Source organism: Peromyscus maniculatus, chromosome 13, assembly GCF_049852395.1.
Source record: "Peromyscus maniculatus bairdii isolate BWxNUB_F1_BW_parent chromosome 13, HU_Pman_BW_mat_3.1, whole genome shotgun sequence".
Classification (NCBI taxonomy): Eukaryota; Metazoa; Chordata; class Mammalia; order Rodentia; family Cricetidae; genus Peromyscus; species Peromyscus maniculatus.
Window position 1 is genome coordinate 39,452,112 of NC_134864.1, and position 14,640 is coordinate 39,466,751.

At 53.6% G+C, this 14,640-nt stretch overlaps 1 protein-coding gene across 7 annotated transcripts; it reads right to left on the reverse strand.

Annotated features, from left to right (window-relative positions):
- Nucleotides 1-1,379: 1,379 nt before the first annotated feature.
- On the reverse strand, nucleotides 1,380-10,848 carry Dnajb2 (DnaJ heat shock protein family (Hsp40) member B2). 7 transcript variants are annotated; one of them, XR_013044069.1, is made up of 11 exons: nucleotides 10,676-10,817; nucleotides 10,305-10,402; nucleotides 9,621-9,730; nucleotides 7,832-7,885; nucleotides 7,537-7,659; nucleotides 6,378-6,470; nucleotides 6,086-6,185; nucleotides 5,857-5,927; nucleotides 3,455-3,658; nucleotides 2,523-2,728; nucleotides 1,380-2,316 (listed from the first exon to the last, which is right to left on the reverse strand). XR_013044069.1 is itself a non-coding variant. In XM_016010085.3 (11 exons), the coding sequence occupies exons 2-11, from the start codon at nucleotides 10,367-10,369 to the stop codon at nucleotides 2,241-2,243; spliced, it is 924 nt and encodes a 307-aa protein (XP_015865571.1). In that variant the 5' UTR covers nucleotides 10,370-10,402; nucleotides 10,676-10,817; the 3' UTR covers nucleotides 1,380-2,240. The 7 variants fall into 7 exon arrangements, 5 of the variants coding, with proteins under 5 accessions (XP_015865571.1, XP_015865580.1, XP_015865575.1 ...); XM_016010085.3 differs by having other exon boundaries at nucleotides 2,523-2,550; XR_013044070.1 differs by lacking the exon at nucleotides 10,676-10,817 and having other exon boundaries at nucleotides 10,025-10,312.
- Between the last annotated feature and the right edge of the window lie 3,792 nt (nucleotides 10,849-14,640).

Consider the following 14,640-nt stretch of genomic DNA (forward strand, 5'->3'; position numbering starts at 1 on the left):
GGTGCCATGCATGTGTTCATTTTATCTTCATGTAACTACGACCAATGATGCCTCATACACAAAGAGAATGCGCGGCAGGGTCCTAGCCCAGGCTGTGAATGAAGTGGTGGAGTCAGGATTCAAACCTGGGCACCTGGGCCTTCGTACAGCCTTTCCTCCCAGGTCTCAGAATGCTGCTCCATGCCCTTCAGCCTCAGGAATGACATTGTCACACAGGACAGAGCTTAGGGCTGTGGGGACCATCTACCCACTGCCCGCCACATCTTGGGTGATAGATACCACAGCCAACCCTGCCAGTGTGGTGCTGAGGCAAGCCACCTGGGGGGAACACTTTTTCCCTTTCATCCTCTCCTCCTCTCAGCCCATCACCCTTAGGGTGCTCCCCCCCCCCCCCCCCCCCCGCCACCCCAGGAACCCTCACCTGTATGTCTTAAGTAACCCCAGACGGTGATTCCAGACACACAAAAATGTGCTGGGCTGAGCCTAGGGCCTGGAGTTCTGGGGCCCAGCCCACTGTCTGCTCCGCTGGGGCTCAGCTCCAATGTCCTACATGGTAAAGGCTCCTAGTGGTCAAAGCATCATTCTGCAAGTCCCGGAAGATGCTCAGGATGGGGCGGGGGGGGGGGGGGGGGGGGGCGGGGCTAGAATTCTCCCTTCAGGGTAGGCTGCTGCTCTAGCTTCGAGAAGTCGGCTAGGTCCTTTGGCTCCTGAAGGTGATTTCTGGGGTGAGGGAGCCAGGGCCACATCTTCTTGTAGACAGCACAAACGGGCTGGTCCTGTGGCTGGAGATAGTAAGGGGGGAGGGGCTTCGGGTTCCTTCATCCCTGGGCCTGGACACTGGGTAGGATTGGCATTTTACATGCTACTGGCTCAAACCCCCTGGAGGGGCTCAGTCTAAGGCCCCTGGGTGCCGCTTAAAATCATCAGTGGTGGTTTAAAAATTGTTTAAAAACAGTGGTAGTGCCTCACACCTTTGGTGGATCCCCATGGATTTTGAGCTACACAGAGAAACTGTCTTGGAAACACACACACACACACACACACACAAATCAGGTGTCACCATCTATTGGTTGTGAGTCCCCATGCTTTCAATCAAATCTTAACTTAGTCTGTGCCTGACTGTACTACAGAGAACTGGGAACTAGATGCCCTGACAAGAGGGAACTTTAGGGTAAAGCTAGTTGTGGGACCCTGAAAGTGAGGACCAAGAATTTAAGCATTTCTTGGTGTCACACAACACACTTGGGGAGGGCAGCCCGATCGAGGCTTGTACCCCCAGCTCTTTGGCATAAAGTAGGTGTGAGGCCCAAAATGTCATCTCGTCGTCCCAGAGGTGCCTCTTAGGCCATCTTGGAAAGGAGGTACACGGGACACTAAGCTCTCAAAACTCAGCTTTATTGACTTCCATGTTCCCTGAGCCTGAGCTCAGTCCGTCTGGCTTTGATGGGTCTCAGAGGCTCAGCATTACAGAAGCTGGCCACAGCCCGTTCCACCAATCCCCTCACTGGCTTGGACTCCCCGGGCAGGAGGAGGGCAGGGGGCTCATGGAGGATGAACGATGGTAAGAAAGAATGATGGGCAGCGAGGTCAGAGGCCAAAGAAAGCCATTCAAGCAATATGTCCAACACTCCCTCTGCATGCCAATCTTTTCGCCATACACACTCCGGCCAAGGCAGCCTTCTCTCCCGCATTCTGCCAGCCCACAGCCATCAGCCTTCCAGGACCATGCTGTCCCTACTCAGTCCCCTGACTCACTAGCTTAGTCCTTGGACCCCAAGCTGCCCAAGGGAAACAACTTCTCAGATGCTACAGGACTCTGGTGCGCTCACTCCAGCCTGGGTCTAACAAGAAGTGTCAGAGGAACTAAGGTCTTGAGTGGTCTCTCTGGTCCTTTCTCCTTCATCCACAATTCTTACCACCTCAGCCAGGGACAAGATGAAAGACAAGATCTCCCCAGTCAGAGAAGAGCGGTAGGCTGGCTAGGTTGGAACTACATATCCCAAGAAGCCCGGCTTTAAAATCAAGCACCACATCCCCCTGGGATTAGAGCTATCAGAAATGAGGCCATGGTGCATTGCACTCTGGGACTTGTAATCCACAAGAGACAGTGCTAAGCACCCAGGGGAGAGAGTTCAGAGGCTAAGACTATGGGTGCCTCCCACTCAGTCCCCCACCCACCACCACCCAGGCCCCAGCCCTACACTCAGCGTAAGTGAGGGAGAGGGATGGAGTGGTCCCTCCTAGCACATTGGGGAGGGCGCTGTCCTGTTGGAACTGCAGCAACTCTGTATCCAGGATATCCAGCTCAGAACACATCTGGGGAGAGAGCAGGGGCGGGGTGATAGGAAAGAGGGTCAGCTGCAAGCACACGGAGCGGGGGAGCCGAGCAATGCACACGTAGGCCAAGCCCTGTGGCCGGCCCCTGAGCTCTGATGCGTGATGGACAAGGACGGTTCCCCACCTAGGCCTCCCACTGGGTCACCCTGGCCCTATCCCACCTCTCCAAGGAGAGCCAGCCTCACCTCTGCCTAGTCCTAGGGCCAGGGCAGGCTGAGGCAGCAAGGAGGAGGGAAGAGGAGTTGATTCTGGTTGAGACTCTGGAGGGCTGAGAGGCTGCCACCCCACCTAGCTAGCCTCCCCAGAAGATCTCATGGCCCCACTGGCCCCAGCATCTTCCTGGGCACACTGAGGCTTCAGAGAGGAGGAGGAGGAGGAGGAGGAGGAAGTCCTAGCCAAGCAGTAGTGCAAGCAAGCGACGCAGCCACAGGGAGCGGAGCGGGAGGAGAACAGCACCAGAGGGAAACAGAGACGACAATGGGTAAGAACTCAGTTCTGCACAGAAACCGGGGTGGGGGAGGGGTGGGGGTGGGGGGCTGCAGCCGGGCAAGGACAGCAGAGGCTGCACTCGGCCCCGGCTGCTCCCCGGGGGAGCTGCCAACTTGAGCTCAAAGCATGCCAGGCCAAGTCCTCCTTCCTTGAGAGCATCGGCAACACAGATGGCAGAAGACAACTTGGGCACAGAGACCCACCCCAAATCACTAATGTCCCTCGGTAATGCCTGATCCAACAGTACCTCTGGGCTCCACAGGCCCTTCCCTGGCTCTGATGCCCCCCCAGTCCTGGGCTTTACCCGGGGACTTATCAGCTCTGGACAGAGCACAACAAATCCCTGGTCCGGCTCTAGGTTGGTGGGCCCTGGGACAGAAACTTGTGGAGGGACAGAGTGTGGGATCCTGCGACTCAGGCCACAGGGAGCTGGACTCTGAGTCAGAACCTGAATCAGGTCAGGCTCGGCCTAGTTTTCAGAGAATGAGGCAGCGAGAGGCCTTCTCCTCTGAGGACGGGCTGGGTTTGGCTGCCTCGCCCCTCGCCCCCTTGTACGCGCCTCCCACATCAAGGTCTCGGTGCTGGGCCTGGGGCCGCCCCTGCCACGGCTGCTGTGCCTCCCGCCCACCTGCTGGCTTCTGCCCAGCCGCTTCCATCTCTGACAGGCTGTAGGCCATGGCAAGCTGCAGGTCCTCGTCCTCAGAAAGGTCGCTGTCGGCGGGACGGGAGACGGAGGTTGACTGGACCTGCGTGGCCCCCAACCTGGGGGTGACTGAAGGCTGCTGCTCACGGCGGCTCAGCTCCAAGCCCAGCGCCAGGTCATCTGGGATACCTGCAAGAGAGAGTCACAGCCACCCCGTCAGGTTCTGAACCCGAGCTAGAGCATCATCACGCCAGACCACCTCACAGCCCCTCACAGCCTCTCTTTGCAACCGACACAGGTGCAGGAGGTTACGGGGTTCTCTGGCAACCCAGGTTGTGGCTGTGTCGCCTCGGGCACAGTGTTCAGCCTTCCTGCGCCTCCCTTGTCTATGACCTGGGGATGAGGAGATTGTCTACACAAATATTTATCACAGTGCTCAGCATTGGCAGGTAAATAGTTAGCCACAGCCACAGTCCTCGGGGGAAGAGCTCCACTTCAGGAATCCTGAGTCCTGACTTGTTTTTTTGTTTTTCCGAGAAAGGGTTTCTCTGTAGCTTTGGAGCCTGTCCTGGACTAGCTCTGTAGACCAGGCTGGCCTCGAACTCACAGAGATCCGCCTGCCTCTGCCTCCCGAGTGCTGGGATTTACAGGCGTGTGCCACCAGCGCCTGGCCCTGAGTCCTGAGTTTGATTGCTGTGTCCTAGCTCGCACAAGGCTCTGCCTTCATACTCCAGTGCCTGCACACACACACACACACACACACACACACACACACACACACACACACACCTGATTTTGATTCTTGGCTTCATTTGTCCCTTTTGTATGGTAGGCAGTAGTTCTGAGCTACAGGCTAGGATCATGTAGACATGCTTCGGCTCAGGCCCCTCAGTAAAAACCAGATGAATATGATCTGCACCGCTTTACTCCCGGGCGTGTTCAGAACACAGGGCTGGGAACACGGCTCCGTGGGTAAAGGGCTTCCTGTGCGAGCATGAGGACCCGAGTCTGGATCCCCAACATCCGAGGAAGAAGCTGGGTGTGGCCGTGCACCCCTGTAACTCCAGGGCTGGAAGAGCAGGGACGGGAGGATCCCTGGGGCTTGCTGGCCAGCCAGTTAGGCCGAATCAGTGAGCTCCAAGTTCAGGGAGAGACTCTGTCTCAAAAGACATGGGGTGGGGCGTGGGGAAGGACATGAAGCGGGGAGAGGGACAGGGCAGGTGGGGTCTGGGAGGGGCTGGAGGGTGAAGGTGGGGCCTGAGTATGATCAAAATGCGTTGTGTGCGTGTAAGAAAGCCTCAAAAAGTAAATACAAACATTGGGGCCGGAGAGGTGGCTCAGCAGTTAGGAGCAGGTACTGCCCCCGCCCCCAGGACCCAAGTTCAGTTCCCAGCATCCACAGCAGGTGCTGTGGGATGGTCTGTATGTCAAATTGCTCTGATTGGTCAATAAATAAAACACTGATTGGCCAGTGGCCAGGCAGGAAGTATAGGCGGGACTAACAGAGAGGAGAAAAGAAAGAACAGGAAGGCGGAAGGAGTCACTGCCAGCCGCCGCCAGGACAAGAAGCATGTGAAGACGCTGGTAAGCCATGAGCCACGTGGCAAGGTATAGATTTATGGAAATGGATTAATTTAAGCTATAAGAACAGTTAGCAAGAAGCCTGCCATGGCCATACAGTTTGTAAGCAATAGAAGTCTCTGTGTTTACTTGATTGGGACTGAGTGGCTGTGGGACTGGCGGGTGACAGAGATTTGTCCTAACTGTGGGCCAGGCAGGAAAACTCTAGCTACAATCAGGAAGCTCACAACTGCCTGTAACTCCATCTCCAAGGGGACCCGGAGAGAGATGCCTTGGACCTGTGAGCACCGATACAGACACAAACACATATGCACACACAACTACACATAACCAAAAATAAATCTTTATATGGATAATTTTTAAAAACACAATAGAGGAAGGCAACAGATACTGACCTTTGGCCTCAACAGGTGCACTCATAGGCACATGCACAGTTGTGTATCTCTCTCTCTCTCTCTCTCTCTCTCTCTCTCTCTCTCTCTCTCACACACACACACACACACACACACACACACACACAGAGAGAGAGAGAGAGAGAGAGAGAGAGAGAGGAAAAAGAAAAGGAAGGGAAAGAGAAGGAAAAGGCACACAGTGGCCCTGTGCATGTCCTCTAGCTCAGTGGTAGAGCATTTGCCCAGGATGCCCAAGGCTCTGGGTTCAATGCCCAGCGTCACTCACACAGAGCAAAGAGCCTTGCAAATGTAAGGCGTCCCACCAGTGAAGATGGCAATTAGCTAGCCCCACCCCAAGGGAGGCAGGAGCCACGTGGGTCCCCTGCTTCCTGCCTGAAGCCCCCCCCCACTCACCATTGATGGAGACTGACTTCAGCTGGCCGTCCTCCTCCACCTCGACCCGCTCCTGCCCGTTCTCCATGATTCTGTGGAAGACGGCACAGTTCAGTCAACGAGCAGAGACTGGTCCAGGCTCTGACAGGGACCGTGGTCAGGACAGACAGACTGCAGATTCACTCCGCACTGGCTTTTACCCCTCCTCCCCAGAACCGCCACCTGTCCGGCCCCCGGAAGGAGCGCTCACCTGCGTGTGGTGATGCGGTGTCCTTGGACAAAGGTGGTGGATGTAGAGACAGAGCGAAAAGCACCAGCCCCAGGACTGAAGGAGAAAGACGACGAGAAATCTGGCATTGGGACAATGGAGGCAGAGAGGAGGCTGTGAGAGGGAGGCTCCTGAGTACTTAGCACCATCACCAAAAGCCAGGAGTCTTGGGGGGGGGGGGCTCACTCAGACCTGCCCTGGCTAGCAAAAGCAAAGCCAATTTCAGGGACTCTGGGACTCAGGATTGGCAAAAACAGAAGGGGACGGCGCTTACCAGATTGGCCAGGAGAGGAGGAAGAGAAGGTGAAGAAAGGGCCAGTGTGTCGGGCACCCCGGTTCTGAAGCTCCGAGAAGGGGCCCAAGTCATCTGCAAGAAGGAGATTAGACATTGATGAGGAGATCGCCTCCAAAACAGTTTGGCTGATGCTTTAATAGAAATCAAGACCATAAGCAACCGCGTACACTTCTGACTTTTCCTGGTTTGGGTTGTATAAATTTACAAACTTTTAAAACATTTTTTTGGAAAAGGAGTCTCAGTCGCTCAGGCTAGCCTCAAACTTAGTAGACAGATAAGGATGACTTGGAACCCCTGACCACAGGCCTCCACCTCCCAAGTGAAAAGGGTGTGGTTTTTCGGTTTTTGGTTTTTGAGACAGAGTCTCACTGTGTAGCCCTGGCTGGCCTGGAAATTGCTATGCAGACCAGGCTAGCCTCGAACTCAACAGAGTGCCTCTGCCTCCCGAGTTGGGGAATTAATTAAATGTGTGCTCCACCATGTCCGGCTCTCAGGGCCTGAGTTTTTTCCAGGCATGTGTAACCACGCTTGTGGAAGGAATCTCTTAACCACCACACTGATTGCTGCGCTTTGTCCTGTTTTGCTCCACGGTCCAGAGCACGGAAATCTGTGCCTTGCACATGCCAGGCAGCCGTGAACCACGGCGCTCCCTCCTCGTCCCCCGGGTGTGCCACTGACTGTATGACTCTAAGCCAACTGATATGTTCCCGTCTTCTCATCTGCCAATGGGAGTTAAAAGTATTCACCTCTCAGGATTTACCAGAGGTTGAGAGGATACGGGATTCTTGACATGCAAAAAAAAAAAAAAAAAAAAAAAAAAAGGTGTCTATTGTTATGTGTAATGCTGCTGCAGCTGTCACATGATGCTTGGAGTCTTGTTCCCCTGGTGGCTGTTGTGGAGGTTTAACAATGTGTTCTTGTTGTCGTTTAATAAGGCCCGTCTGTGAAGTGTCACTGGTGCGTCACGTGAGTCCGGGCATGTGTGAGGTTCTGTCCTAGCTTTCACTGGACTCACGCCCACACAAGCTCAAATCGGCCGTCTGTGAAATTCCAATGCCCTCTCGGCCCCCAGCGCCGCCCAGAGGACAGACAGCAGGCCGGAGGAGGAGGAGGGGGCTGAACTATCCGGGCTACCTACCAAAGAGCTCCGAGAAAGGGTCTCCATTCCCGAAGAACTCCCGGAAGACTTCCTCAGGGCTACGGAAGGTGAAAGTGAAGCCGGGTCCCATACCACCAGTTTCTGGTTGTGAGGGAACAGTTCCTGGAAGGGAGGCGGGATGAGGCAGGGGCTTAGAGGGAACATAGGGCCCTGAGCCAGGGGGCCCCCTCTAAGACATGGCCAGGAACCTTAGCGAGAGCATGCTCCGCAGGAAGTGGCCTGCCCCTCCCTCTCTGATCCACTTTCATCCTGGCTCCCTACCTACTGCACTTACCTGCCCCCGTCAGCCCTTCTCGGCCATAGCGGTCATAGATCTCCCGTTTGTGCTCTGGAAGAAGAAACCCGGTCATTCCTCCTTTTAGGTAATCCTCTCCCCGCCTGGGCCAGGGACACGCTTCAGGAAATGCAACCTGGGGGGTGGCGGGGTGTCTGGGGGCGTGATCATAGCAGCTGCCTCATCCAGACATCAGACGCAAGCAACAGCACCAACCTCCGGGCCACCGAGAGAACGGAATGAGATAACTGGGAAAAACTGCCTGGCGTAGTGCCCAGCACATAAAATGTAAGCTAGGGGCTGAGGTGGAGCTGGCGGCCGAGGCCCTGCCTAACAGGAACAAGACCCTGGGTTTAACACCCAGCTCCACACAAATTAAGTAAATAAATGTCAGCTAGTTACTACCATATTATTATCAATAGGCTTAGCCTGATCCAGCCACTTCCACAGAGACCTTCTAAAACCACAACAAAAACCGCTGCCGCCCTCCCCTGGTATGGCTGTCTCCTCGGGAATGCTCTTCTCAGTGTGTTACCTGTCTTTTTGTTTTATTTGTCTAGTTGTTTTGTTTTGTTTTTTTTGAGACAGGGTTTCCCTGTGTAGCTTTGGAGCCTGCCCTGGAACTCACTCTGTAGACCAGGCTGGCCTCGAACTCAGAGATCCACCTGCCTCTGCCTCCCGAGTGCTGGAATCAAAGGTGTGCGCCACCACGGCCCAATGCTGTCTTTGCATCTACCTGGTTATTGTCAGTCTTCCCTGACCAGAATATGAGAGACCCCCATGAGGAGGACAGGGCCTCCTTGTCCCCCCACTGTCTCCCTAGTTCCCCCAATACCTGGCAGGGTAAGTTTAGCATATACTTTCTGGGATCCTTTAGGGGTTTGGTTTTGTTGTTTGGAGACAGGGTCTTACTCTGTATCCAGGCTGTCTTTAGACTCTTGCCTATCATCTTCCCTCAGCCTCCTAAGTGCTGAGATCACAGGTGTGGACCACCACTCACCGCTCAGAAATACAGACTTTTCCAAGACACTGCTCAAGTAGCCCAGGCTGGTCTTGAACTTGAGAGACAGCCAAGACAGACCTTGAACTTTTGATCCTCCTGCTTCCACGCACCCCCTGCTAGGATTACAGGTATGTACCGCCATGCCTCGTTTATGTGGGGCTAGGGATCAAATCCAGGGCCTCCTGTGTGTTCCCCAAGCACTCGACCAACAAAGCTACATCCTCAGCCCATATGAGGTCTGCCCACTTATACATAACCTTTGAACTCAAGAGCCTCTTAAGTACTGGAATTATAGCCATGTCTAGTCAGAATATTTTCTGAATGGATGAATACTTTCTGAATCTGGGCCTGGGATCGTGGCCTAACAGTAGAACTCCTGCTTAACATGTACAATGTTCTAGGTACAATCTGCAGCACAGAAAATTAAAAAAGTCATCTGTCAGACTTGGATTCATATTCTAGATAAAAAAAATGGCAAATTATTTCACCTCTCCCAGCCTCAGTTTACCTGCCTATAAAATGGAGTGGCAGAAGAGGTGGGTAGGTGGGGTGGGTTATAAGCCTGCTTGGTGGGAAAGCTGTGTCCGTCCCTAGTCAGGATCCATACCGCTTCCCAGACCCTGGGAGACAGATTTTGCCATGTAGGAGGAGACGCTTAAATGCTATCTTAAAGACAGGCATGGGAGAGACCAGTGATACAGGCTTGGCTTTAGGAAGGAGTGAGATGGGTGGGCATGGTTGGAAACAGGGGGACATGCTGGGCCCTGCAAGGTCCCCAAGCCTTACTGTCCGAAAGAACTTCATAGGCCTCCGCCACCTCCTTAAATTTTTTCTCAGCAAACTCCTTATTATCCGGGTTCTTGTCCGGGTGCCACTGCAGAGCCTTCTTTCGGTACCTGCAGGAGAAGTGAGAGCCGCTGGAGGGTGAGGGTCCTGACGCGGGCTCTTCCCACCAGGCAACTGGACCCCCCCACCTCTCTGCCTCGTCCACCACCCCTATCACTCACTGCTCCGATCCAAGAACGCCCCACGACGGCAGCCATGTTTCCAGGGGGTTCTCTCCCTGCTCTGTGCCAGGGACGTGAGCAGGGAGGAAGGGTGCCAGAAGGATGTCCCCACCCTAAGCCCTCTCTTGGGGCTCCTTGGACAGAGCTATCTATAGCCACAGAGAGTGTGGGACACTGGCCTACCTCATAGAGCCTGGGCATTTTAGCACTGCAGCTTGGTCAAGCCCACATGTAGGAGCTGGAGGAGAGGGGAATCGGGCGGGAGTGTGTAGCGGGGAGGGGAGGGGGGGAGAAGGACAGCACCTCTTCGATCGCTGGACCTGGTCCTCATCATCTCCCGAGGGTCCCCTTCCTCCCTCCGGGCAGCCCTCGAAAGGATCCCTGGCTCTGGGGGGCTGGGGGCTGGGGAGAGTGGGGAACAAGGGCCAGAGGCTTTCTGCAGCACAGCGGAGGAGGCACTTACGCCTTCTTGATGTCATCAGCAGACGCACTCGGCGGTACGTCTAGAATCTCGTAGTAGGATGCCATGGCAACTCAGCCGTCAGGCGGCCCTCCTCCGGGCTGCGGGCGGAGTGGGGGGGGGGGAGAAGGGGTCAGGACGACCGAGGCACCGCGGCTCCCGGCGGCCGCAGCCCCCCCGCGCCGGCGGGCCGGAGGCACTGCGAGGTGGCAGCCGCGCCTGCAGCCGGTGACTAAGGCTCCTTCACAGCCTGATCCGGTCCCGCAGGCCGGTGCCCAGGGTTATCTCGCCGCGGGCCGAGACAGCCCTACCCGAACCCCCTCACTCCAGCAGCCCGATCCGAGGCCCCCAACCGGACCCCGCCGGGGCCGCACCTCCTCTCCCGGGAGTCCCGCCCCTGCCCCGCGCGGGGGAACCGCCTGGCACCCGCAGCCCGGCTCGCGGTGCCTGCGTACAACGCGCCAGGCTGGGGTGCGTGCGCAAGCATGCGTCAGCGCCGCGGAAACTACTAGAGACCTAGAGAGGGCCGGCTCGGCCGGTCACACTGGGGGAGGGGGGTGGGGGGGGACGCTGCAGGGACTGCTGGGAAACGGGGGTGGAGCCATCTATTTTAGTTCTGCACCCCGGCGACGTCATTCCCAGGTGGGACTCTGGAGGTTGAAGTCTGGAACATCCTTCCAGCCGTGACGCACTCCCTCCAACACAGTCAGAAAGGGCCGTCCGCAAACTAGGCTGGGGTCCCTTTGTCCCTCTGTCGCCGTCCTCCAAACAGGCTTCCTTGATCCCTGGGTACTTCCCTCCCCAACCCCAGGCCATCACCTCCAGGGCTCACCGAGTCTCCCCTAGGCCCAACTCCTCCCCTTCTTCATAGCCTCGCTCCAGCCCTGCGTCTTCAAAAGCGGCTGCCCTGGCTCTCCTGAGTAGGTCAGACCTGCTTTTTATAGCGTCTCGTGGCATTTCCTTCTCCGCGCTTTTCGGGGCCTCAAATTAACATTTAATTGATGGTCCCTCCCCCCCTCCCCCACTAGAATGTAAATTCCCTAGAGTAAGCACTGTGCCCTTCTCGTTGTCGTCGTCCCCGCCTCTTTAGTCGAGTTGAAAAATATCAGTTGGATGGCTAAATAATACTTGGAAGTATCTTACTAACAGTTTTAACACACAGAGGTGAGGTAGAAGGAAATTACTAGATTCAAGGTTCCTCTTCCACAGCTGATCCTGAATAGATGGTCTATTTCACCTGAAAATGATTCCTGGGTTCAGACCTCATGAAAGAGGGAACCTTCCAGAACTGGCTCTTGCTTTATTCCATCTGGCCGATTCCTGGCCATTAGTGGAGAATCTTCTATGCAGTGGATGCTACCAGAATGTACCAAGAATGTGGGGCTTTGGGCATCGCTCAGGGGTAGAGTACTTAGCAAACATCAGGCCTTACTAAGCCTCAATTCACAGCACTGGGGGAGGGGTAAGGGGGGCACAGGATGTACCCCAGTCCCTGCTAAGACAGCAGCCTGTCAGCAGAGTCCACTGGGAAACTCGGGACTCTGAGAGCAGGGAGACCTGGCCTTGCAATCGGTTGCTGCTGTGTGGCTTGAGAACTGTTTTCCTCCTTAAATAGAGGTAGCACCTAGTTGTTTGAAAGCCTTCTTCTGAAGCATATAGAAGGTGTTATTAGCATATTAGTTTCTGGTGTCACACTTGACCCAAGCAGTCAGGCTTGTATGAACTCCGTGTTTCAGGATGGGTGACTTGGGGACATCGCATCGAAGCCACAGCGCGAGCAGGACCTGAGAGAAGGCGCAATCGTTCATAAGGTTTTCCTGCCTGGCCTGCCCACCTTCTGAACTACCTGCCCATTTGGAGAATTCCCACCTGCATCTAGGGAGTTTTCAATTGTTTCAGCCCTAATAAGAGATGCGGCATCTACCCCAGAACCTTGAGGCTCTCACACACCTGAGGGTGCAGGCACAAGTCGTGAGCTCTGCCAATGAGGTGCCACTAGAAAGTGGGACTTCAAATCTAGAGCAAGGCAGGGAGAAGAAGGTGAAGGTGGGTAAGAATTTATTTCTGTGGTGCAGGTTGCCATGGGGCCTGCAGCGGCCTCTTGCGCCTGGAGGAGGAAGTGCAGTCTCCATGTTGAGGGCAGATGATCCCCGCAGGGAAGGGAGGGACCAAGCTGCGAGGCCTCCTTTGGTGAGGCAGTTCTGTTCGCTAAGGTTTGGCTGCCAGCCCTTGCGTTGACTGAATCCATGTGAACTCCATATGTTGCTAATTTGAGGGTGATTCGGGAGAGGGAAATGGTTGGTTTAGAATGGGTGTTTTTTTATTTGTTTTATTTTGTTGTTGGTTTAATTTACTTGACTTAGCTTCTGCTGTCTGTTACAGGGGCCCCAACTGACCCAGTGGTCAAGGGCTTATATTTGGTTTAAGAAAGACTAAGTACACTACTCCAAAATCTTCCAGGTTTTTTTTTTCTTCTTCTTCTTCTGTCGTCTCAACAGACAGTTGTCTAGCACCTCCCTCCCAGGTATGGGCAATGAAGAATAGAAAAGCCAGGGCCAGGGAGACGGCTCAGGGGTAAAGGTACTTGCCACTAAGCCCGATGACCTAAATTCAGTCCGTCGGCCCCACAGGGGAGGAGAGAACCGGTTTCCACAGGTTGTCATCCGGTCTCCACTCGCGTGCTGTGGCTCAGGTGTGCCCCCACACAGAGACACACGCACACAATAAATGGTTTTCAGCGTTAAGGACTAGAGAAGCTGAGTGTGGAGGATTGCACCTGCAGCCTCAGCCCCTTGGGGAGCAGGGGCGGGGGAGGACTGCCTCAGATCAAGGCCCGCCTAGACTAAGCAGTGAGTTGCAGACCAGCCTGGACTGCAGAGTGAGTTCCTGTCTTAAAAAAAAATAATAATTAATTAAAAAAAATTAAAAAATAAAATAAAATAAAGAATGAGAATGCAAGAAGGGTATGTAGAAGTCCAGAGTCTGAGACTGAAGGATAAGAAAATTAGAGGCCAGCCTGGGCTATGTAACAAACAGGAAAACAGAGAGGTTTATTTTTAGAACATGTGCTCAAGGAGATTAGATTTTTGACAAGATATAGATAAATAAAAACCAAAGGAAAATTATGGAACATGCCTAGCAGAAGCAGATAAAGGCTTACTATTTCTTTGTTCACAAAGCAAGCCAAAGAATTTGTAAGATGAATTTCTTTTTAAAAATTCAATAGTGGGGACACTGGAGAGATGGCTCAGCGGTGGAGAGCGCTGGCTGCTCTTCCAGAGGACCGGGGTTCAACTCCCAGCACCCACTCGGCAGCTCACACCTGCCTGTAACTCCGATTCCAGGGGACCTGACACCCGCACACAGACATACATGCCAGCAAAACACCAATGCACGTAAAATACAAATAAATAGTTTTTAAAAATTGACTACTGGGGATTCAACCTGTAACAGCACACCTGCTAGGTGAGTGCCCTGCCCTTCTAGAACTCTGTCATTTTTATAATTCTTTTTTTTTTTTCTGGGGTGGGGGAATTGTCAAAAGTGTCCAAGAATGGAGTTGTGTGAGGAGATTTCTGGGTGCGTGTGAGAAAACAAGAAACCACACCAAGAGTCTTGTGACCTTACTTTCTTCAAACTATAGAATTATTCTCAGGGCTGTGCTTTCGAGCCCCTCCCAGGTGTCGTGGAAAGGAGTGGGTTTGCTTCCGATAATTCATCACAACTGGCCATTGTTAGTTGTTTATCTGCCTCTGTGGAAAAATGGGTTTCCCGCTGAGCTCGGCTTGTCAGCCACAAATGGCTTGTCCTTGCGATTGTCCACTCTACTCATGTGGCCTCTTCACCCTCAGAGTATAAATCGTCTGATGCTCTGAATAAAGAGTTGGCTATTCCAGAACCTGGAAACAACCTAGATGCCCGTCAACTGAAGAATGGATTAAGAAAATGTGGTACATCTACACAATGGAGTACTACTCAGCAGGGAAAAACAATGACAGCATGAAATTTGAAGGCAAATGGATGGAACTAGAAAATATCATCCTGAGTGAGGTAACCCAAACCCAGAAGGACAAACATGGTATGTACTCACTCATAAGTGGATTCTAGATATAAAATAAAAAACAATCAGACTGCAACTCACAGAACCAGGGAGGCTACATAGCAGGGGGATCCTAGGATGACTGTGGCTTATAATAAGTTTTGGTTTTACTCAATTACTGGGCGAACCTCAGTGAAACATTTCATTATTAGGATAAGAATTTGTACTGTATCAAGCTGATAATAGAAAAATAAATAAATAAATGAATAAATAAATAAATAAATAAATAAATAAATAAAT

Excerpts from the sequence above, each read along its gene's own strand:
- Dnajb2 (XM_006972154.4), bottom strand. The coding sequence starts at position 10,369 with ATGGCATCCTACTACGAGATTCTAGACGTACCGCCGAGTGCGTCTGCT. Across the intron at positions 6,471-7,536 it reads CCCTTTCTCGGAGCTCTTTG|ATGACTTGGGCCCCTTCTCG; the intron begins GTAGGTAGCCCG and ends TCCTTCTTGCAG. Across the intron at positions 6,186-6,377 it reads CTCCTCTCCTGGCCAATCTG|ATTTCTCGTCGTCTTTCTCC; the intron begins GTAAGCGCCGTC and ends TCCCAATGCCAG.